Consider the following 22654-nt stretch of genomic DNA (forward strand, 5'->3'; position numbering starts at 1 on the left):
AGCAGCGATAGAGAGCAGACAGGGAGGGAAAGAATACGTGAAGGTGTGTTCCCTTGCACAGGGAGAAGTAATTTTCTTTTCAGAACATGTTCAGTGAAAAAAAAAAAAACACCTTAAAACCTTAGGAGAAAATAATGATGGGAGAAAGAAACAAAACAAAGCCCACGATGCTTTCAGGGAATTACTTGGCTGGACATCATCAGAACATGCCGTTCCAAGTACCTTAGAAGATCAGCAAGGGAAGTCCCTTTATAGCTTGAAAATGTTTCCTTGCCTCCAAGAAAAAAATTCAAGAAACATTTCATTTTTATTAGTGTATTTGGGGGAAAGTTGCAACATTAAAAAAAAAAAAAATTGCTTCAACTGAATATTCACCCCCCAAAAACCCATTTCCCCCCTCCTTTTTTTCAAAAAGTGTTTGCTCCTCAAAAAGACAAATTACTTAGAACAGCCAGGACTATTATTAATTTTAAAATGATTACAGGATCATATTAGGGTAGCAGTAATAATTACAATCTTCTATTATGATCCTCTGTATGAGAACTTATGTTCCTGGTTGCTAGAACAAGAACTCCAGTTCCAATGGATTCCAGTTACTTTTTTGATCTCTGTAGATCAGTACATAATACAGCTATTTAAGTTATTAGCACTGTTATTTAGGTTTATCACTGTATTTAGGTTATCACTGTTATTGACAATATAAGAGGACAGGAAAGTGAATTATAAAGTAATAACTCACTTTTTTCTTCACTCATGCAAGAAACAGTCTATATAATTCTACAACATAATTATACGAGCCTTGAGGTATTTTATTTAAATAGCTTCTTTAAAAATACCCTAAATATTAAAATAAAATTATATCAAGATCAGTTTATTTCTCATTAATCTTCTCTATGCTCTCTAACCATGGCAGTAAATTTGAAGCTGCTAACGTCCGATCACTCAGAGAGCCTATTTTTCAAAGTCGTCAACTCATCCCAATGGCTCATAAGCCTCATCTTTAAAGTTAGAGCTAGTTAACATAATTTGATAAAACTTTAATGTTGTGGGAACAAGAGAGGTACACAATTCAGAGCATTTTTTTTCCTATTATTTCCAGCAGTAAGGTTTCTGTCATCCATATTACTCATGGCCATAAATTCCAGATATTCCCACCCCATTATAACCAATATTCCAGGCACCAAGACAACTCCCATGAATGCTCAATTTGTGGGTGAAAAGCAACAAAAGGAAGATCTGGTCCATAAGATCCCATGCAACATTTTAAAGCACTGGGCTATAGTGGAATGGAGAGAGTTGCTTGTCTGCTTGTGCTCACATTTTTTCTTCCTTGAAAAATGTCAACAGGTCCCTTTTCATTCCGTATCAGAACAGAAACCACCATTACAACTGCATGTACTCAGTCTCCAAGCCAACCAATCTAAATGTGATGTGCTCACGTAAGGGAGAGAGCATACACAGAAGAACATCAACATACCCTTCGCAGCATTTCACAGAGTCTGTCTTGTGTGCACAAAGCAGACGTACTTTAGCATACAAATATTCTTCTCATATCCATAAACTGAAATTCTCTTCAGGTACAAATCAGTAGATGAAATGATTAATATCTAAACCAAATGCTAAAAGCTTGATCCACCCCCATCCTTAGTATTTCTATAACGTTTAGATTTCAATATCCCCTTCAAAACACAGGCAGATGGTTTAGTATTTATGCTTTTTCCAGGAGCAGAAAAAAACATCCAAGACAGTATTTCCTGATGCTGTTTCTCTTGTGTTTTTAGCACCCCACATTTACCTGATCATTCACATCACTCAAGTCCCATGAATAGAGGGCTTTACTGCCTAGACTTGTCATGAACATTCAGTTGGCTTGAAAACCATTCCTGAAGTGTAACTAGAGACGAGTTCATGACCTTGTAACTGATAGTGAATAAAACCAGTTGTATGAACCATTTTAAGCAATGATTGGTTAAGTGTTCTTGCCTTTGATTAAGTGTTGCTGGGCTTTAAAAGCATGGGAAACATTCATCTCGATATACTGAAGACATGCCAGGCGGCTGCTAAGTGCTTTATAATGTTTTGAATTTCAGTGGATTCACATGTACCTCTCATGCACCAAATCATGGTTGACCACCTCTGTCTCAGCACTCCAGGGCAAAACCATGGGGCAACCACCCCACTTGAACATTACATTACATTTCCCACTGCTGGTGAAAATGATCCAAATCAACTGATTTCACCAAGTAAGACAACAAGAAAGCAGATTCTGAATCCAGCTGATCCAGAATTACAGCCATACAGTAAGGTTAAGACTTGTTTTGACCTGGATTTGAAAGACCTTGCCCTCCACTTTTGGACAGCACCTTCTAGTAGCCCAATTCCACGGGGCCTTTGTAAACCCTACTGTTCCAGTCTGTGGATCACCAGGATGCAAGAACAACGACAGCCGAGATGTACGGAAGATTGCTAACTCCACTAAATCTACCCTCACTAAACAAATAAAGCTCTTGAGGCAGATTTTTTAGTCTCTCCAACAAAATAAACAAGGTTCGAAGGCCAAGTGTCAGCACTAATTTTACCGTTAAAGAAACACACAGCATGATGGAGTCCTGCCTACACCAGCATCTCAAATGGGTGGCAGTTCATTGTTAATATCACTGATGTTCACGCATCACCCCACCCCTTCCCCCCTAGCTCAAAATTAGATCTAACAACCTGAAGACAATTCCGCTTAATTGCAACTGCATCATCTTCTGCGGGATCTGACTGCCAATCCCTGCCATTTGAATGTGCAGTTGCTAGGGCAACGGGTGTGAAGAGCATGCTTTTGTGTTGCCACACGCATCTGCATCTTCGGGAGCTGTGCCAACATCTGAGCTCCCACAGCTGGGATGGATTTAATGCCTTCCTTCCCAGGAGCAGCCTGTCCTTACTTCCAGTGCGGGGGCTACGGCAGCCAGCCCTTGGCAAGCAGCTACTTCTCCTCTGCAGATCGACACCTGCACGAGAGTGACAGATGGCTGCAGCCAAGCTCAGTATGATCAAGCACCGAGGATGCCGTAACACTTTATAAAATAAAACGTTCAGCAGTGCTAGACTTCATTTGCAGAAGGTTACAGGGTTCACAGTTCATCGTGTACATAGCTAATGAGGAAAGAAAAGATCATTTACCACCATTTAAAAATTAATTTTCTTCTGGTGGTTTCCCATCTACCTGTTGTTGTCCCCTCACCCACCCCGTCCATACTAACAGAAGGTTGCATCATATCTAGAGGACTACACGGTCTTCTCTCCGCCTCCACAATTTTAACCTAGAAAACATGATTAATGTGTACAGAAACCTTCCCATCAACCTCTCCAATTATCTTCCAGGGCAGACTGCTTCCCAGGGTTTAGCTCTTAATTTCTTTCTTATTTCTTTAAGATGAAGGGTGTAAACTTAGGTCAGAGCCTACTTTGCCTATGACCTTTTATACCTCTTTTGAGTCTGCAAGGCTTACTCCTGTCTATAAAAATTAAGATGCACTCCAACCCTTCCCTTTACACATGCACACATGTATGTTCAGCAAAGAAACATCTGACTTAATCTTTTCCATAGCTGAGAACAAGCTGGAGCTCAAGATCACAAACTAAATCTGCTTTTAATGGCAAGTAAAACTATTCATAACAATGGCAGATAGCCTCCCTGCTACTGCACTCGTGTAGTCACAGCTAATTACTGCATACAAAAGTGCCTGTTAAAATGATAAATAGTGTAATCTAGGAAGTCCTACAATCCTCTAGGACCCCCATACAGCACCAGTAATGGAGTGCAGTGTCTGAAAGTCACCCACTGAAGGTTACAGTTGGCACCTCAGACTCACTTGGTCTGTCTGTGGAGGACAACATCCACGGTGTTATGATCTAGGATGTGACAGATGCAAAGGGAAAAAGAAGCCAGTTAAGATTTATTTCATGTTAGTGCAAGGCTGAATCTTTCACGGTCCTTTTCTCCTACAAACACGTTCCAGAGAAGCACAACAAATAAGCAAGCTGCAAGACACTGGTGCGTGGCTCACACAACCTACAACCTGAAACCACCTTTGTATTCCCATCAATGCCTCCATATGTTTGAGGCACATAAAAGGATTCGTGAGCTCCCTCAAAGCTCAGCAGAGGCTCGCCACCACACTTTGAAACACATTTCCTCACCTCTCAGATTCAGGCACATTCCACATGTGCCAGTATTTCAAGTACAAACACCAGTGTCACAGCACACAGGGCTTTGCAACTTGCGTTCATCTGCACTTCAACAAGAGTCAGTAACCACCAACAATAGAGAAATGTGGAGAATTCTGGGCATAGACAGGGAAACAAAAACCAAAACTTCGGCTGTTTCAGGACATGTCAGCAGCCTTTGCAGAATAAGTCATATTTTCACAGAAGAACAATAACTAGATCCTTCAAAGCTTGAGGGGCGAGGAGGGAGGGTGGGGAGGGACCTCTGTTCTGATTAAGCAAGAGCACTGGCGTTGCCCCATATTTTTAACTGGAAAGAAGAGGCTGAAAAGAGAAAAAAGCATGTTCAGATCTGAAAAACTGATCACTAAATCAAGAGCTATGCTCCAGAAGGGAGCTGGGGGCGTGGGGAGGGAATCTGGCAAACCAGAGAAGTGTCACTATTCACGGGGGCTGTTACAATCAAATCAGTTCGTCACACAGAAGGCAGCAATGTAACCACACTGTACTGCTAAGAGGTCACACCACTTTGCCATGTCAATTTATGGTATTCCGCTTTAACCTCCACTCTCCTCCAGCTCTGGATTATCCCCAGGCCCCATCCTGGCAGATATCCCAGCGTGCAATGAGCTGTCACTACGCTCCATGACCCGAAACTGTTCTTGCAGTGCACTATCGGGCAACTGCTCAAATCCAGGCGCAGTACCAGGATACCTCCCTCTCCAGTGCCTCTCCTGCGTGCATTACTGGACTCTGGACACGTAGTCCTAAACATAAGCGGATGTCTCTGGTCTTGTTCACAGTCAAACTGGAAAACAAGGTTAGACTGCAGCAATGCAGTTACAGAAGAGACAGAGGAATCAAGTGATGAAGCCATGCATTATCTCTGAGGGGCATTTAACGCATGTGTGCTTACACCTGACAGCCAAGTCTTTCATGACACTCATTCCATAAAATTTATGAGGACTGGGATGCTGTTAAATATTCTGGAGGACTGCTTACTGTGACCACAAATCCTGTCACTGAGAACATATGTGGAATAAAGAACATTAATGCAAAATATGTAAAGCTAACCCAGACTAAGTGCCCAGGCAGGCATGCCCTGAGCCTCCTCTGCCTTCCAAAGGAGGGCAAAATCTTCTAAGACAGGTATAGAGGCAGGGGAGGTTTCCAAGGTTCAAATCAGCACTTGCAAATACGAAGATGTTTTAGCTCCTGAGACAACTGATCGTTTTCCACCAGTTAGAAGCAAACAAAAGCTGATGCCACCTTCAAGAAACACGTGCAGGCGCAGAAGTCGGAGGTCCTGAGTTCTCCGACACCTCAGTCCCTCACACTGCCCTGGATAAGTCACCAACCTGCTCATCCCACACTCCCCAATTTGGGAACTGGGGAGACACTTGTTCTGTCTATTCCCATCGCTGTATCATTCCAGAACCCAGTGCCTTGTTTGCTGATCCTTTTCACTTGCATGGTGATAACCACCCCCGAAAGCGTTGGAAAATTGGTGAGAAGAGTGGAGAATCGGTCCCATGGCATGCCCTGTTTCTAGGAACACGGGGCAGGCGGTGGGCCATGAGTATGCAATTCTCCACTTTCAGTCAGATATCTGACCTTTGGCACCAGTGAGTTCCTGGGGATTTAATCAAACACAGCAGCAGTCCCTCCTGTGGCCTGGGACACACGAGGGGTTTCTTGGGAAGCAGTTCAGCAGTACTGTCACACACTGTCTTTCTGTGCTGTCTTACTGAAAAAGAACCAGCTCTGTCTTTCCAGAACATAAGGGTACAATCATAGCCCTTTCATAAAGAGAAGATGCAGACGAAAGCAAAAACAGGGCTTATAAAACAGAGGGTCAAGCAGGGAAACCGGGAAAGCACATGATAAAACTCTCATTCTGTAGGATCAGACTATTATTCTCCTTTATGAATAACTAAAGAATGTCGCTTATCTCTAAGAAGCAAGCTTATCCACTCTTTCCCCACATGGATGCCTGCCTTGGTTGGGGGATCACTGCTATTTGTTTAACTCTGACAAAGATGTCCTTGGGACTTAATACTTTTTGCAAGGTCAGTGCTCAGTGAAAAAATTGAGACAAACCCGAGGTTTAGTTAAAAATAAGACAGACAAAATATCCTTTCAGCAGAGCGACTGTCGTTCCCGGGTATTTTCACTAGAGCTGCTTGCTGCTAAAAGCCGATGCTGACCAGGACCACCACACAGAGGCAGTGTTTGCCCCCAGTAAGGGGTTAACCAGGTGAGGTGGCCGAGGACAATCCAGGGCCAGGAGAGGTAGCAGGGGGACGAGAGGCTTCTCCTACCTCTTGGCAGGGGACAGCTGCCCCCAGCCCCACTTCAGCCTGGCAGAGGGGATGGAAACTTCAGGGATATCACAGGAAAAGAGCAGGATGGGCTTTGACGCTAATACCAATGGGCAGAAAAAACGTCCACCAACGGGGGGGATTCTTTCTTCCTCTTTTTCTAACAAACCAGCAGGTTTTCCCCACAGAAAATTTCAGGTGTTTTGTGTCTTACATTGTTGCTTTTGATCTAAATGGTGGGGGGCTAGTTCTAAAAAAAGAGAGTCCCTCAGCTCTGCATTAGGTTTTAAAAGTGCTTCTTGAAAAATCAGCCGTTTATAAATCCTTGCTCACAGACTGAGTCCTTCTGTCTGAGGACAGTTCTGATCAGCCCCTGCATGACTTCCCCCACAAGAGCCAGAGACACTGTCCCTCTGCGATGGTGTGGAGCAAACAGAAGAGGGAAGGACATACCTCGATTCTCATGTGATGCAAGGGGGTCAAGTGCATGTGCTGCAATAGGAAGGTGGGGATATGCTGACCCCACTCTCCCTCAGTGGCAGCCTGGAACAGCACAGAAGCAGTGGGAGCACCTTCCTGTGTGGTGTCGGGGACAAAGGAGGGAATAAGCTGTACTTTACAAAGACACGTTACAGCAAGGAGGCTTCCTGCACGCTGAAGGGCTCTGGAAGATGCTGCACCTTTGAAATGGTCACGCTCAGCTCAGTTATTATTTTATAGGTGGACAGAGGAACTGAGATATCAGCAGAGCCCAACATCCTGAAACACCAGCAAAGGATTCATGTTGTTGGCATCAACACCCGAATTCACCGTCTGAACTTCTGGTTGGCAGAGACCACGCGCTTGTGGGTTATGATTCATCTCAGCCTGAAGCCAACATCGCAGGTATGTCAGTTGAATCACACCCTAAATACATCGATTCCTCTCCACTGCCTGCGATGGGAGCTGGTGGTGACTGCCCCACATCAGACATCCATTACGAGCATCCAACCTTTGGGCTAAGCGAGTCCTGCCCAAAGTGCCCATAAACTGCCTTGGGCTGAGCAACCAAAGGGTTGGCGGGGAGAGACCCTCCCCTCCCCTGGGGCTACAGCAGGCCAGAAGGGCAGGGGGCGAGACACTGACTGCCAGGGAAATCACAGCCAGCAGTCTGACACCAGTGTCATCTGCCAACAATTCTGTCAGAAAATGTCACTCTGACAAAGATGATTTTTTTCTATGAAATCAAGTCCAACATTTCCAGATTTTTTTTCGCAGAAGTGAAAAACAATTTGGCATTTTTATACTATTTTTACTTTTCATAACCTATCACTGGTGTGGAGAGTGTCACAAAGGAAGGTGATACAGAAGCAAAGCAAAATAAGGTCCAAGCTCATTTTTAGGCAAATCTTCTGGCACATTCAGACTTTTCTTTTTCCTCCTTAGAATAAAATACGGAATTTCAGAGTGCTACAACTTGCCAATTCCCTGTTTCAGCCAGCTCTATCAGATATCCCAGGTGGGGTCAGACCTTTTGAGTTCATTTACTACCCAGCACTGAAATACAGCATTATGAGCAAACACGCACCTAAGCTCCTGTGTACAATCAAGAACCTGCTAGCCTGTACCATGCCACACCGCATCCAAAGAAACCAAGACCCAGTACTGCACATAAGCAGTGTGCAGCGATCTTATTTATTGGATGATCTTTCCATAACAACATTTCTCCTTGGAAAATCACGCCATCCTAGGGAGACTGCACAGTAATTACACAGCGCCTTTTGTGTTTGCCAGTTTCTTAATACTGGGGTGCCACAGAAGTAACACTACCCTGTCCTTGTTCTCTTTCCCAAAGAGACTTTAAAAGTACAAAACAAGTAATTAATGTCAGATTGTTAATGACCTATCACTGTGAGTCTGACTGGAATGAGCAAACAGAACATATTTAACACTGCAGGTGCAGATCCAAGGACAAAAACAAAGTGGAAGAAACCCTTTACCCCGCCTCCACTTTTCTCTCTCTCACTTATATTCCTTTTGCCGTTGGAGCAGAATAAAACCTTTTTGACTATACAGATACTCTTCCTAAGCATTTGCTCTTACGGCCACCACCAACCATTTAGGGTAACTGAACAAAGCATGAGCATATTTGCGAGCTGAAACTAAAATACTGGCTTTCACCTTTCCTCAGAAAAGCTTTAGATTCACAGATCCCAGATGTACTTGTTTGGACACCAGCATCAGCAACAACAATTGCAGCGGCATCCCCCAGCTATGTGCGTGCTGGGCAGCACTCCCCAGCTGCTCGGACAGCTACACCAGCTTTCTAAAGCAAAAAGCTGCTTGCTCCTGCTAGTATACAAGTACCAGCATCTGGACAGGCTATCCACTGCCTGTGTAGATGGTGGGAGGACAGGAAACAGGGTATCACCATTTAGTTCCTTCACATTCCAGATGCTGTACAAACATCTGGGGGTGGCTGGGGGAGACAAAGCTGTAGTTTCTGGGTGAGTTGGTGAAGCAAGACGACTAAGTGGCCTGCTCAGAATCTGTCTCAGCAGATGACAGTTCTGGCCTTCGCCTTATGCTCATATTGCAAGGCCGTTTCCCTCTCCAAAAAAGGAAACACTCTGGACGGCCCATCACTCCAAAAGGACAATTAAGCATTCAGCCAGTTAACTTAGAGTACAATATAGTTCCATATGGCAGAGAGGAGATAACCCATAAACAAACATTGGGAAGTAGCTCCTCACCTCTGCTCTGCTGCACAGAGACAAGCCCCTCTCTCTCAAGATGTTCTAACAGGCTCACCATGAGAACAAAGGCAGCTTCCACCACCTCCTAGGCATCAACTCCCTCTCCCACCCAAGAAGGGCAAGACTGGGATACTCTAGGTATTCTTCACAAATCTGTAGGAGTAGCCCCACATGGGCCCCAAGAGCTGCTCTATCTTGGAGCAAGGAAGCAGAGCAAGGAAGGCACAGCTTTAGAATAGAACACTGAATCACAGAATGACTGAGGTTGAAAGGGACCTTTGGAGGTCATCTAGTCCAATGCCCCTACGTCATCATCCAGATCATTAATGAAGATGTTGAACAGGATTGGATTCAGTATTGACCCCTGGGGTACAATGTTAGTTACTGGCCTTCAACTAGACTTCGTACCACTGATCACCACCTTGAATGAACACACACACAAAAGAACGGCCTAAAATGGCATCCTTGTCTAGAGTCTAGCTCTTGCTTCACATCTCTTAGGAAGCACAAAAGCTTTCCCTGACCTCGCTGTGACTGGTTGCACGGTATTTCCCCTTCTAAGAGGGGACAAAAGACTCCAATAAACAGGAAAGCGCTACAGAAATAAAATAAACCCAAAGACTTTGGAATGCCTACATTTTTTTCCAAGTTCAGTCTCCCTGTTCTTCAGTCTCATGTCTTACTTGGAAAACTAAAATGAGAAGCAGGAAAGCAACCCTTGCTCTGCTCACTAAAATTTCAGTATTGAAGCTGCTGTGAGAAATAAACACCACTAGGAGAAAAAAAAGAAGACAAAAAAACCCCCAACAGTCTAATGCCATCCTGGCAAATACAGCGCAGCCTTGGTCAGCCTCATCTGTAATCCCCCGTCACAGAGGACAGGGAACAGTACCAGCTGCATATGATCAGATCACATTGTCATTGGCATCATGTTTTCTAAGAAAAGACACCCAAGCGTGTGCTTCCAGAAGATTAACCCTAATCCCAAAAGTGGACATGGGTGAAGTAAAGGACAAATTCATCAAGCTTAAGGGTAAAAACACTGTGTGCATCTGGCTAGAGGCTGTCCTCTTCATTACACTTGTCAGAGTATGAGAACAGATTACACTCTCTGATGGAAAGCCACACTGTCAAAGTTGGGAGTGATTTTGTGTTCTTCTGAATTATTTGCTTATGGCTGTGAACTACTTTATAAATACAAGATATGTGAAGCATAAAACCTCAGAGCAAACCAATTAACGGACCCCACATATAAGTAATATTAACAATTTAAACGTCTAGTACATTAGTCACAATTAGAAGCGAATGACATTTGTTTTCCTGTTAAGATGCTAGTAAAAATGGCAAATAGACATAAGCATTATTGGTTGTGTACAGACAATAGCTGTTCATTTTGAATATGAAATCACTGGTGTGTAATCGAGGTTTTATAGAAGTCAAAGGCAAAATCCACAGTAACTTCAGCATAGCCATGCAGAGACCAGAGACGATATCAGTCGATAAAGGAAAACTCTCCATTCACTCTGGGTAAAACTTGCTGCTAAGATTTCACCAGAACCTCTCTGAAACAAAGCCAAGGAAGCGGGTATCAAGTTCACAACAGAACAAAGGTTTGCTTAGACACCTCTTGGGAGCTCACCTTCTCTCCTCTGCATCAGCTACACATCTGTGTAGTTGAGTGTTCCCTGGGAGTAGCTTGTGAGCATTCTGCCTTATATTGCAGAAGTCATTCAAAGCTCTTAAGACCCATACGTAGCTGGGCTTTGTGGTTCCAGTATAGTTAATACAAAAGGTAACCTGGCAGCCAACTATACACACATGGTTTCCTCTTATTTTTGGCACTATGTAGAGAGCAAACCAACTGATTCTGGAAGCACAAGTTAGTTCCCCGTGGAACAGAAATTAATCCATTTGCTTCAACCAGAAAGTGGGTATGTGCTGATAATGGGGGCTCTCAATTCATTCCATTGGTGGCAGTTAGAAATAGCTAAGCATTTTTTTAGTGTAACAAGACCACTCCACCAACGGTGCCTTGCTGTTTGCTGCCTCAGATAGACCCCTTGCTGCACAGACTGGGGCTCTTCTCTTTCCTACTCTCTCCTCCAAGAAAAATTACAAATCATTTGTTTATAGATATAAATGAACTAGCCAGCTATCTGACACTGGAGAAACTTCCCCTTGCTACTGTGAGATTTCCTTTCCCCATACATTTTAATAAGGCACCAGTTACTCTGAAAACATGTAGAGAGCTATAATAATGAACAGTAATCCTACATTATTATTTGAGTTGTTTCCAGTATTCCAAGCAGGAAGATGCTATCTATTCAGTTAATAAAATCTAATTTTCTATAGAGTTTTTTGCAAGGGTTATATCTGAGAGAGAGAGAGAGCGCGCACGCTTGGGGGGGCACTAGATTGGATAGCTAAAGCTAAGATTTTATATTGCAATTACTGTGCATACACACCAGGCCCTCAGAAGTGACAGGTATTGAAAAGAAACTTCAATTAAGAATCTCAACACCTTGCTGAAATGCTTCTGTCAACACAGCAATGTAGACATGTACATATCCACAGATTGATCCAGGAAATGAAGAATTTATTCGCAGAATATATGCCTGTATTGATCGATGGTATTCTTAATTAATTACTGGTATTCTTAATTAAATAGTGGGCTGATTTAAACATCACTATGGCTGCTTGTTATCTCAAACTGCTGCTTGTTATTAGAGAGCCATCAACAGTAAAAAGCATGATTATGCTGCACAGAACACCTCCTTTTGTCTTTTTACAGTAAGGCATGACTTTCATTTCGGACAGCAGTGTGACATAGAGGAGCTGCTGTCTGAATCACACAGTGACAGAAAATGAATGAAAAAAGGGAGGGAGATTATACTCACATAACTGTGTTTTAGCACAGGGAAGACAGTAGGAGTGGAACAATACAAAGAGCACCTCCTCACAAGGAGAGCATCAATTACCTTTGGGCGCTTCCATTCAACTTTCCTTGGTGGTGCTGATTGATAGAAAAGGGACACATCTGAGGCTGGAAACTCGGGATCTTCGAAGAGCTGTCTCTGCTGGATACACTGCCCTTTCAGCTCGTGGTACTTCTGATCTCTGAAGAGTTGCACTGATGAAGACATATCTTTCTGTCTAGATAAGATTAATATTGGCTTGTGCAAATTATGAAGGCTCTTTAAAGTCCATAGATGATACCACTCATTGGTCTTTAACAACAGAGCATATAACTTGTTCTAAACAAAATTACTGATCTCTGTTAAAAAAAACCCCAGATTATAAATTAGATTATGTTAAGTAGTAGACTAGAAAACCATAAAACCCAAGAAGATCTTATATATTAGGATGGTATTTTTGGCTGAACAAAACTCTTATCAGGAAAGACATTAGAGAGTCCAGACCAGGCACAAAACCAGCATTTTGCTTTGTCTAATTGATTGGAAAGGTAGCAGTGGGGCTTGGCTCTCAGTCTGTACCATGTGTGAAGGGCTGGATCATTTTTCTGTCCTACATTCTTCTTCTGGCCACTAAAGCTCTAATTATCTGCTCCACCTCTTATGCCTAAAGAAAACCAAAAGCAGATTTCCACAGTTCTCCATCTTACTTTAAGTGACAATACTTTGGCTGGTATTATTGTCTTTGAACTTTATGTTATATTTCAGGGAACTGAATTCCCAGAAGCAGCAAATATTTGCAAATAATTGATGAGAATTAAAAAACAAAACAAAGAAAAACAAACTCACAACAACAACAACAACAAGCCCAAACAACTTGCTTTCAGGCCTTAGTTCCCAGAATCGTGACTATCTAACCTGGCAAGTTTACGGTCACAGCCACAGAGCTCAAATAAATTGCTTAAAAACATTCTACAAATCAGAAATCAACTACAGAAATCATTCAGGATAGTTTGAAGTCTGGGGGACGTGCGGGATGCTACGTCTATTTCCAGAGAGGGAGTGTAGAGAGTATCTGAACTTACTCTGTTTGGAAGGCTCCTGTGCGTCAATTCCTCTCCTCTTCCTTCCCGCCACGGGTTAGAGATGTATCTCCCCTTCCTTGAGTTATCTACAGCAATACAGACAAATGGAGGTTGTCCTGATGTCAGAACATAAGAATTAAACAACATGCATGCAACGGAGCATGGCATCACATTGTCCTAGCAGCCTACTTGCTGTGTCCTGTTGCAGTGATCTCAGCTTGTGCTCCTTGAGCCACTTGCAGCACGAATTGGATGAGATTCCACAAATTTGCAGAAAACTAAACCAAGCTAGGCACAAGCCTTTCCAGGCATGCAAGTGAGCACGATGGGAGAAATACAGAAGAGTGATGAGGAACACTTGGAAATGTCAAATTTATCGTGGTCTTTGTTCTTGTGAGTGAAAGCTACTGTGGCCAAAATAGTCTAGGGATGGTTTTAACACCCTTCCCCTCCCTCCCTCCCTCCCTTTCTCCCTCTCTCTCTCCGCCCCCCCACCCCTCACTCCTCTCCCCCACACCCCAAAATAAATAAGATGGTCCTTCAAGGATGAGAAATGCCGCTCTAATGCCTCCACTCATGGGAATGAGGAGAGTATTCAGAAGTGCTCTTCTACCTTGTTGCCATTCTTGCACCCATTCCAAAGCCTCCTAACCACTCTCAGAGTAATCTACCCATAAGTGTAAGTACCACCTGCTTTCTACCAGCAGAATCTTACATGGCAAAGCAATAGGACAAAGAACCAGTTTATTCATGATATTTCAACCAGCCAAATCTTCAAATGTCAGCTCATTCTCCATCCTTTCTCAGGGCAAAAATCCAGCAATAAATTTTGCTTATATCAGGACTGTAATGACTCTCAGTCAAATCCTGATGCTGCTGGAATCGATAGAAAAATTCCTATGCCTTCAGCCAGGCCAAGGCTCCCCCTTCCGGAACTGCGCCATGGAATCCCTTAGTGACTGTGTTATCCAGCTTCGATTAAAAAAACCCCACATTTAAATGAACTGTTCAAAACCAAAATGGCTCACTGATACTCTGCCATTTTTAGCAATTTCCTTTTTCTTAAGGGCTATTTTCTTGCTAATTATCTTCCTCAAAAAAAAAAAAGTCACAAGGCATCTCACTCGGCAGATGGCCTCCCAAGGCAAGGCAAATAGACTTGCTTCCCCCCACAAACCAGTTCTTCAAATTCAAGTGCAGAACAACTTGTCAATTATACAAAGATAGCTCAGGGACAAAAAAAAAAAAATTAAATGGTTTGGCTAATTTGGGTGGGATATAGATTATTTCATGATAACGGGCATTCTTGCTTATTAAAAGTTCCCCATGAGTTAACTAACATTTTAAACTGAGCCTATTTGCAAGATATGCTTGTTTTTAAAATAGCCCCTGGGTGATAAGGTTTTCAGCTGTCACTGCCTAATTCATAGAGATAGGTCTTTAATGACCTCATTCCCCCACCCTTTCTCCCCTTCTATCTGCTGGACTGGAACGTGAGTCCTTCCAGGATTAACACCCTATTACACAACAGCCAGTCTCGTAGGAATGCACAGAATGTGGTCATAAAGCACAGCACATGAAATCAAGCCGCTACCTGCCTCACCCTGGGCTCCACGGGGCAGCGCTCGCCAAGGGGAACGCTAACAAGGAGGACGCTTCTCCCGCCAGGCTGTCAACCCGCCCCTCTCCAGGCTCCCCGTGCCATCCTGAGCAAACGACTGAGTCCGTGTCTTAGGAAGGGACTCGGGCTCCTGGGGCTGCCGAAGCCTGGCTGCTGGCTGCTTCCCATCCACCCAGGAGACACCGAGCTCTGGAGCTGAACTGAAGTCCCGTCACCCACCTGGTGAACTAGTAGGAACCCACTTTCGCAGGAACCCAAAACCACCCTTTTGAAACACAACAGAAGTCTCTTTTTCTTGTTGGAAAGTCCACAGTAAAGAATGTAAATGCAGTTTCTATACAATAGCCTAGTGGTTTGAGCACTGAGGATGGAGGACCACAGCTGAGCCCCTCCTCTCCTGGGGTGTTCACCTACCAGGGCATGGCCTAACCTGGCTGAGACAGACAGCAGGCACCCGGCTCCCACTCCAAGGTTTATTTTTGAAGCAGCTCCCAGTTTTTGGCTCTCAGTTGAACATCGAAGCTCCCAAGCTAAGAACCACGCTCCCTCCTCCTTTCTCGAGCTGACAGTACACAGTAGCACAGCTTCCCCTGCTCTGCACCCAACAGATTTACCTCTGGTTCGGCTGACACTCATAACGTACAGCTGCGCCGAGGAAACACCAAGCACAGCTTGGCAGCCGCTCTTTCCAGGGCTCCCTGTGCTGTCATGTGATACAGAGCGAGCTGTGCACAGCGTAACGAGGGCTAAGAACCACAGTCCTAAAAATACCGTACCACAGTTCGGAGACCCTCTAATACGCTGTAGAGAGAAAGGGACCACTCCAGGGGAGGGACAGAAGAGAGAGGAAGCGAGAAAAAAAACCCGAACAGCTCTACAGGTCAGCCATTCTTATATTTTTGGTTTATTTCCCTGACCATATACAATTACAGTTTTGCTTTTTATCTTTTCCAGTCTCTGAGCAGCACAACAGCTCCACAGCTGATCCCAAGGTTTCTACAGCACCATGGCAATCCCCCTTGATATCAGCAGGAGTACAGGAGGTCCCACATCTCTCAGCTTTCAACCACTGAGCTTTAAAGTCTTTCTCTGACCCTCTCTTTTTCCAGTGAGATTCCTATTTTGATTGAAAAAGGATTTTGGCAGAGCGGTGAAGACAAGCCAGTCCAGGTCCCCTTTTCAATCAGGCTCTACTTGCAGAGTCCCCTCCTCAGCCTAACAACAGAAGCATTTCATTTTTACTTACAGTTAATACTCAGAGATGGTTCCCCCTGTCAGAGCCAGCAAGAGTACAGCTAAATCACATTCCACGCAGTGGCAAATACCAGCTCTGGCGTTATTAGCAGCCTTAAATTAAAGGGACATTCACTTGAAATCCAGTTCTTCACAAAAGCATTAAGATGAGCTTCAAGTATTATTTCCACTACCGAATAGTATTTCTTTACACTCACATTTTCCTGTCTTAAACTTTCTCTTCCCCAGCTGCTACATGGAAGATCCACAACAAACAAGACTGACTAACTGTCCAGACAGGCGTGAGGGAAAATTACACCCTCGCTACCATTAAATTCATGCAATAAGCACACAAAAACTAACAGAAGAAGTCATCTTTTCTCAGTCCATTTTTGTTACTCTGTGTAACTAAGCGACACAAAGGGTAAAAAGTCAGAGAGAGAAGTTACTGCAGCTGTTAAGCCAACTGCACCCCTCAGCAGCGAGCTAGCTTGCATACGAAAGCATCCCTCCCACTCCCATCCCTGCAGGAGGGGCGCAGGGACGGAACAGAGCTGGGTTCGCCTCAACAAAAACCAGCACTTTCAGTCCCAAAGCGAACACTGCCAAGCAGCTGCAGTGAACCCTCTGTTCTAGATGAAACTCCTCTTCAAGGAAGAGGCTTGGCACATTGTAACACATAAATTTTATCACGCACCCCATTTTTCTGTTCCAAGTTGCAGGACTCAAAGGAATTTCCATGCCCAGCACCAGGACTAAAAAGGCAAAGTGCATTTCTAGCCAGTATTTAATGCCACAGTTGAACACAACTTTGAACATGAAGCTGCTTCTTCCAGCAAGTGGATCCTGAGATGAAACTGCTGAAGCTCAGGCACACCCCAACCTCGGGACCACATTCCTGCTGTTCCAGGAGCCCCCATCTGGGAAAACCACAGAGGGATGCCAGAAAGGCTACACACAGCATATGCTGTTCTCTGAGGTAGCATCTTGGTTTTAAGATTATTATCCAGTTGCAGGTACCAAGCTTGCTTTTGTTTCATGCAAACAGTAACCTTACCGATAATAACAACAACCAACACCTGGGTCTTGGGTTTCTCTTTTGTAACTGCAGTTGTGTGCCTGTCTTGACAACGTACAAAACCCTCCCAAATCTAAACTCTGTTCTTTCAATACTGACTTATCACCCAGCCTCCAAGCCAATTGTTTGGACTGTGACAGCAAAACAGAGACTCAAGTATTTAACTGTTTGCAAACACAGTTTAGTATTTTCCCAAACATCTCTTCCTCCAAACTCATAGCTTGCTTCAGAGCAATCAAATCAGTGCGTGCTTCTCAAAAAGCAGCCCTGCAGCCAAAAGCTTTAAATTACTCTGAACTGATTTTCTGTAACACTAATTAAAGGCACTTCCAGGGCTCCAGCTGGAAAAGGTTATTGCCTTCTCTTCCTGTGCAGAATGATCACAGGTCCTTACAAAGCAGTGACTTTGCAAATTCTTATCAAGAGTGCGGGGGAATTTAAAGCGGTTGAAAAGCTTCCACCTCACATATGCTGCGGTTTCATGATCTTGGCTGTTCCACTGCTACTGATACATCAGAAGCATCACTGCCCATAACACAGAGCATCGCTACTGGAGAAATCTGTTCATTCAAATTCTTTCAACAGTTCAACACACTAACTGCACTGGGAGTCTTTATGCTGGATTGGGTATCCTCTCTTCTTCTGCATAAGCCAATATAAGAATATAAAGTCAGCGTTAAATCTGTATTGTGTGGATATGCAATTGCATTAGTAAGAGCATATTCAATTTGGATCAAATTTGCTGCACAGGATAATTTAATAGCACCCGGTCCAGTATTAATGACCGTGGTCCCAGGGCCTCTCAGTTGTTTTGGATGGCAATGCTCTCCCTGCTTGGATGAAATACCAAGTTTTATTGCGTGCTCTGGGGATAATGTGATTGTGCAGCATTAACCCTTCTTTCATCCAGCTTTTGGATTTTTCAACAAAATAAGGTTAATTTGACTATTTTATGGCCTCTGTAACTCAGTACTTTAATAGGCATAGAAAGGTTTCTCTGTCTAGCTCAGCTCAAGAATTGGCTAAGGGAAGGAGACACAAGCATTTGTCTTCTCATAGAAATAGGAAGGTGCCAACATTGTTCTGCTGTGCAGTTTTGCCATACTTAGCATTAAAACTGAGAGAGGAAAACTCACATATTTTCATCTGAGAATATCTGCCCATATCCTATCACTTCTGAGCAGAAATGCAGGGGAGACTAACTGGACACCAGGACCAGGACTGGCCACAACCTGTTTGCTTTCATAGACGGCATCAAGGACTGGCAGAATCATCTGGCTACAACCCAAAGCTTTGCTGCAATAAAATGAATCACAACACTTGCACTGCAACATCATGGTGTTTAACCAGGCTTTTCTTTCAGGTCTCACTGGGACGGAGAGACTTTCTATGGCACTTTAGCTGGGAGCCAGAATGCAGTTCGTACTGCAAAGCCTGCGTCCAAGAAAGATGGCTCGGGAGGGTGGGTGTCAGTTCAGGACCAAGCCTGCTGTTCCCATAAGCCCAGGAGCTGAGCAGGAGCTCCACCAGGAACCCTGTCATTGATTTTCAGTTTGTTCTCTCTCCCACCTCTCTTCTAGTCAGTTCCTGGTGAGATCAAATGCAAGCCCATTCTTACCCTTCAGGAAGGGAGTGCTGGAGTCAGGGCTCATGCCCTGCAAACGCTCTGCAGCCCTTTGGGGGGTGAGGCGCGGGCTAACTGCGCGCTGCAGCCCCCCCATCCCACAGTAAGAAGCACAGCTGCTGCAGCGTTCAGGGGCATGAACTGACAGTGCTGGGGCTGGACAGGCAGAGCAAACAGCAGCTGAGAAAAGCTGCACTTACAGGTGATTATGCCCAAGGGGGAAGGACTCCATCTGGCAGGAGCAGAAGGAGGCTGAATTTGTAGGGCTGATGGTCAGGGTGTGTGTGGGATCTTTTCAGCTTGAAAACTGAGCGAAATCAACATGCACGTGTGCATGGGATTACTCAGTGATACAATGCTGATTTCATGGTCAAAACCACTCGAAGTCCTGGCAGAACACACTCACAGAGGGTAAACTCTGGCTTTACTCTCTCTCTCCCCTCCTTGCCTTTTTTATGGGAGTTTATCCCAGTATGGTTGCCTGTGAAATAGCTTTTAACCATTTTCTCTCTCCCCTTGGGCAAAGGCAAAGATTTAAAAAAGAATGGAGTCAGCAGCAGAGCAGACTTTTGCCTCCAACTGATTGGTTTCCAGGTGAAACCTTCAATAGCTAAAATGCTTAAAGAACATTGTGAGCAGAAACGAAAACCCAGGGCTCCTTTCCTTCAGTTCAACTAAATGCTGTAAGGGCCAGGCTACCAGGGACTGAGCTCAGCCACACTCCCAGCTCACCTTCCCCCTGCCGTGCACACCTGCAGCTGGAAGGGCTGCGGCTGGGTGCCAAGGTCAGTCCCCCGAGGGGAGCCCAGCAGCCCGACTCTGCTCACACCGAACAGAGAATTACTTCTCAACGAGTGCTCTCAGGCAGAGGCTACTGCTGTCAAAAAGCAGCACATGCTGCCCCGCTGCCTTCAACCGAACTAGAAAAGTGGGGTTTTTTGCCACTGTGTTTTGTGTGGCTCTCGGTCCTGTCCACATGTAACAAGCAAATTGCTGGAAGGCCTCTTGCACCACGACCCCAAGGGGCCCAGCCACGAGCACAATTTGTTTGGCAGCCGCACCTGGAAATCCACAGTGCACCGAGCAGCTCTGTTGTACTGAGCATGTACTAAATTAAGGGCACACAAAGTACATGAGCTGTAGGACTGTGTGGCACTATAAAAGTTTAGGTGTTAAGCAGCGGCTTGAGTGAAGTTTTTTAGACTACATCTTAGCCTTAGGGCCCCAGCATTTTGCCTCTGTCCCCACTGCAAATGCTCGAGTCCCTTGCTAGATCTCAGCCAGCATTCAGAGATTCAAAACTCTCCGCACATCTGGACTCTGAGGGTCTCTGACTCCTAGAGCAGCCTGGGTGATGGTACGAAGATGAATATACAGCACTACAGATCAACATGCGCCTATTTGCCTGCAGCTGACATGCAAGATTAAAATGCTTTTCTAAACAGCCGTGCACCGGCACTGTGAGCACATGCTACCTTTTCAACAGGACTCAAAAGCAAGTACTCAGGGTGGTCATTTCTATTTCAGGACAGCAATTGCTCATTTTATGCTGCCACTTTGTTTCTCTAGTGAAAGGAGTCCTGTTTCGTGCTGTGTATATTGTACAGTATCCAATCCTAGCACAGCTCGATCCTTTAGCTAAACTAATACAACGTCTCTCTTTTCAGTGAAAACACAAAGTGGCCATGGGACATATTTTTAAGGATATGCAGGCAGGATTTTCCAAAGCGCACAGGTGTCTGCATACTTCAAAAAACTTGACCTTCAGTGGGTTCCACTTAGCTTCAAAACCAGACAGATTTGCAGCTAACTAGAGAGGTACAATTCCGGTTTTGAATTTAAAAAAAAGTAATTTAGTATGGTAGATGCCAATTATTGCAATTAACATTAATCCAAGTCAAGAGATCTGTAACAAGCTCCAAAGAAAACGCTAACAGCAATGTCAGTTGATTCGTTCAAGCCAAGCTTTTATGCTGAAACAACAGGAAACAACTTTCTTCAGAATTCCAGTATCTCTCCATTCTGCCTTTTCATAAAAGTTAGTTTAAAAAAAGACCATGATTGTAAATTAATGGGTAACTCCCTATCAGGCCCCTCCATTATTTTATGTATCCACTTATCCATTATTTTAGGCACAGTATAAAAATCTCTCCTTCACAAGAACAACAACAACAAAAAAAGTAAAATACGCACTTGAATTTCACAATGAAAGAATCCACAGAGAGAACTGACAGTATTTTGGGAGATCAGAGACAGTACGGAGAATGGAATTATATGAGCACTGAGATCAAATCACAGTTTATCAGTCTGGCCCCTTTTTTCGGTATAACTGTTGATGATGCCTGTAGAGAGAAGACTAGTGATAGAGTGGTTATCCCAGAAGAAATGAGAGCAATCATGCTTTTGCAATAAATCACAATGAGTGCTTGGCTCAAAGTTAGATGTGGCTTTCTGAAAGAAAGGTACATTACTGCAGTAGACGAAAGCATTTTCTCGCTGTGCTGACTGAAGTACTCATGACTAGTAATACAGAGAGTTTTCACCCTGGTGACAAAAGTGCAAATGAAGTAAATACCAGTTTACAGGCTACCTCTGGCACTTACCTGGCTGAGGTCTGTCCCTGCTCTGAGGCACATCAAACTCCAAAATGACTCCTGCAAACAAAGATCCCCTCGGCTTCTTAACCTGGAACTCTTTGGACTGTACCAAGATCACATCACCAGGGGGGTGTGTTTCGGGATGACCCTTCCAGTGATGAGTCACAGGGACACCAGGAAACCTTCCGAGCTGACCCAAAATGCAGAGCCTTGTTTACTCCTGGTAAACTGTTTGTTAGCTGCGATTGTGGCTGTAACCGTGAATGAACTTTTAAAGAAGGAGATGAGGCAAGGCTGTTTGGCAAGAGTTGTAGGCATTTTTTTGTATGGAAAACAGGGCAGATCATTATGCACCATGAAAAAGTTATACTCCTTATTAGGCTGCACGCTGTTCCTCACTTGAATAAAGCCAGCGTCAATGCCTCTGCCTCAGTGTGTCCCTTCCGATAACGACCCATCCAGGCCGTCGCACAGGGCTTCTGTGGGACTCACAGCCGGATGGGGTTGTGCAGACCAGGAGATGCAGAAAACCCGGTGGGTGGCTTTGTGCCCTTGACTCTGAGCACTGTGGCGAGCCTGTAGCAGCCTCAGGGACAGCTCTCGCACGCTGCCAGGTACTTTCTCCTGGCTTGACTGTTCAGTCTAGAACCATCTAATTCTGCTGTTCCCGTTTCACTCGTGGAGGGGAAAACAACCTGAATGACGAAGAAGCCCTGTCTGGGAGAGCCACAGAAGAGACTCCAGAGGTCCCCAGCCTCAGCCCCAAGGAGGCTGAGCTGCTCCTGGGCTCTGCACCACTGTGAACCAGCTCTCTTTGATCGCTGATCCATCACAAACCTGCCCATCCTCACTCAAGCACTCATCCTGTCTTGCTCCTCTCCCTGTGCTAGTAAAGGAAGATATATCGCTTCATGGGGGTAACAACATAGTTTAGAGCTCAGGAAATAATACATTTCTCTGTGCTGTGGCACAATAAAAAAGAGAACAAAAATAAATTCTCATTAAGAAATGGTTTTGGTGCAACAAACTTCTCTCCATACTCTGCTCAGCCCCAATTTCATTTTGGGTAAATCCTAAACATTTGGATTAATTTGACATGAAAATTTTCTCATTTGAGGATTATGACACCTTTATTTTACCGTTATGTGGCTTTTATTTATATTTTAGTAAATGTAGTCCAGTTTTTGAACAAGCAGCATTTCAAAATAGGTTACAAAATTTCATTTGTAC

General features: G+C 44.3%; 1 protein-coding gene across 2 annotated transcripts in view; it reads right to left on the reverse strand.

Moving 5' to 3' along the window:
* Positions 1–21483, reverse strand: part of CAPN6 (calpain 6) — a 69293-nt gene extending 47810 nt beyond the window's left edge. The window contains exons 1-3 of one of the 2 annotated variants that reach the window (XM_076347400.1): positions 21431–21483; positions 13272–13357; positions 12253–12427 (exon numbers count right to left, since the gene is read on the reverse strand). In XM_076347400.1, the coding sequence (XP_076203515.1) occupies positions 12253–12417 (165 nt within the window). In that variant the 5' untranslated portion in view covers positions 12418–12427; positions 13272–13357; positions 21431–21483. Of the gene's footprint in view, positions 1–1477; positions 1524–12252; positions 12428–13271; positions 13358–21430 lie in introns of those variants that run through there. The other variant, XM_076347402.1, reaches the window with a different exon arrangement.
* Between the last annotated feature and the right edge of the window lie 1171 nt (positions 21484–22654).

The sequence above is a fragment of the Aptenodytes patagonicus genome, chromosome 9, assembly GCF_965638725.1.
Source record: "Aptenodytes patagonicus chromosome 9, bAptPat1.pri.cur, whole genome shotgun sequence".
In the NCBI taxonomy this organism is placed as follows: Eukaryota; Metazoa; Chordata; class Aves; order Sphenisciformes; family Spheniscidae; genus Aptenodytes; species Aptenodytes patagonicus.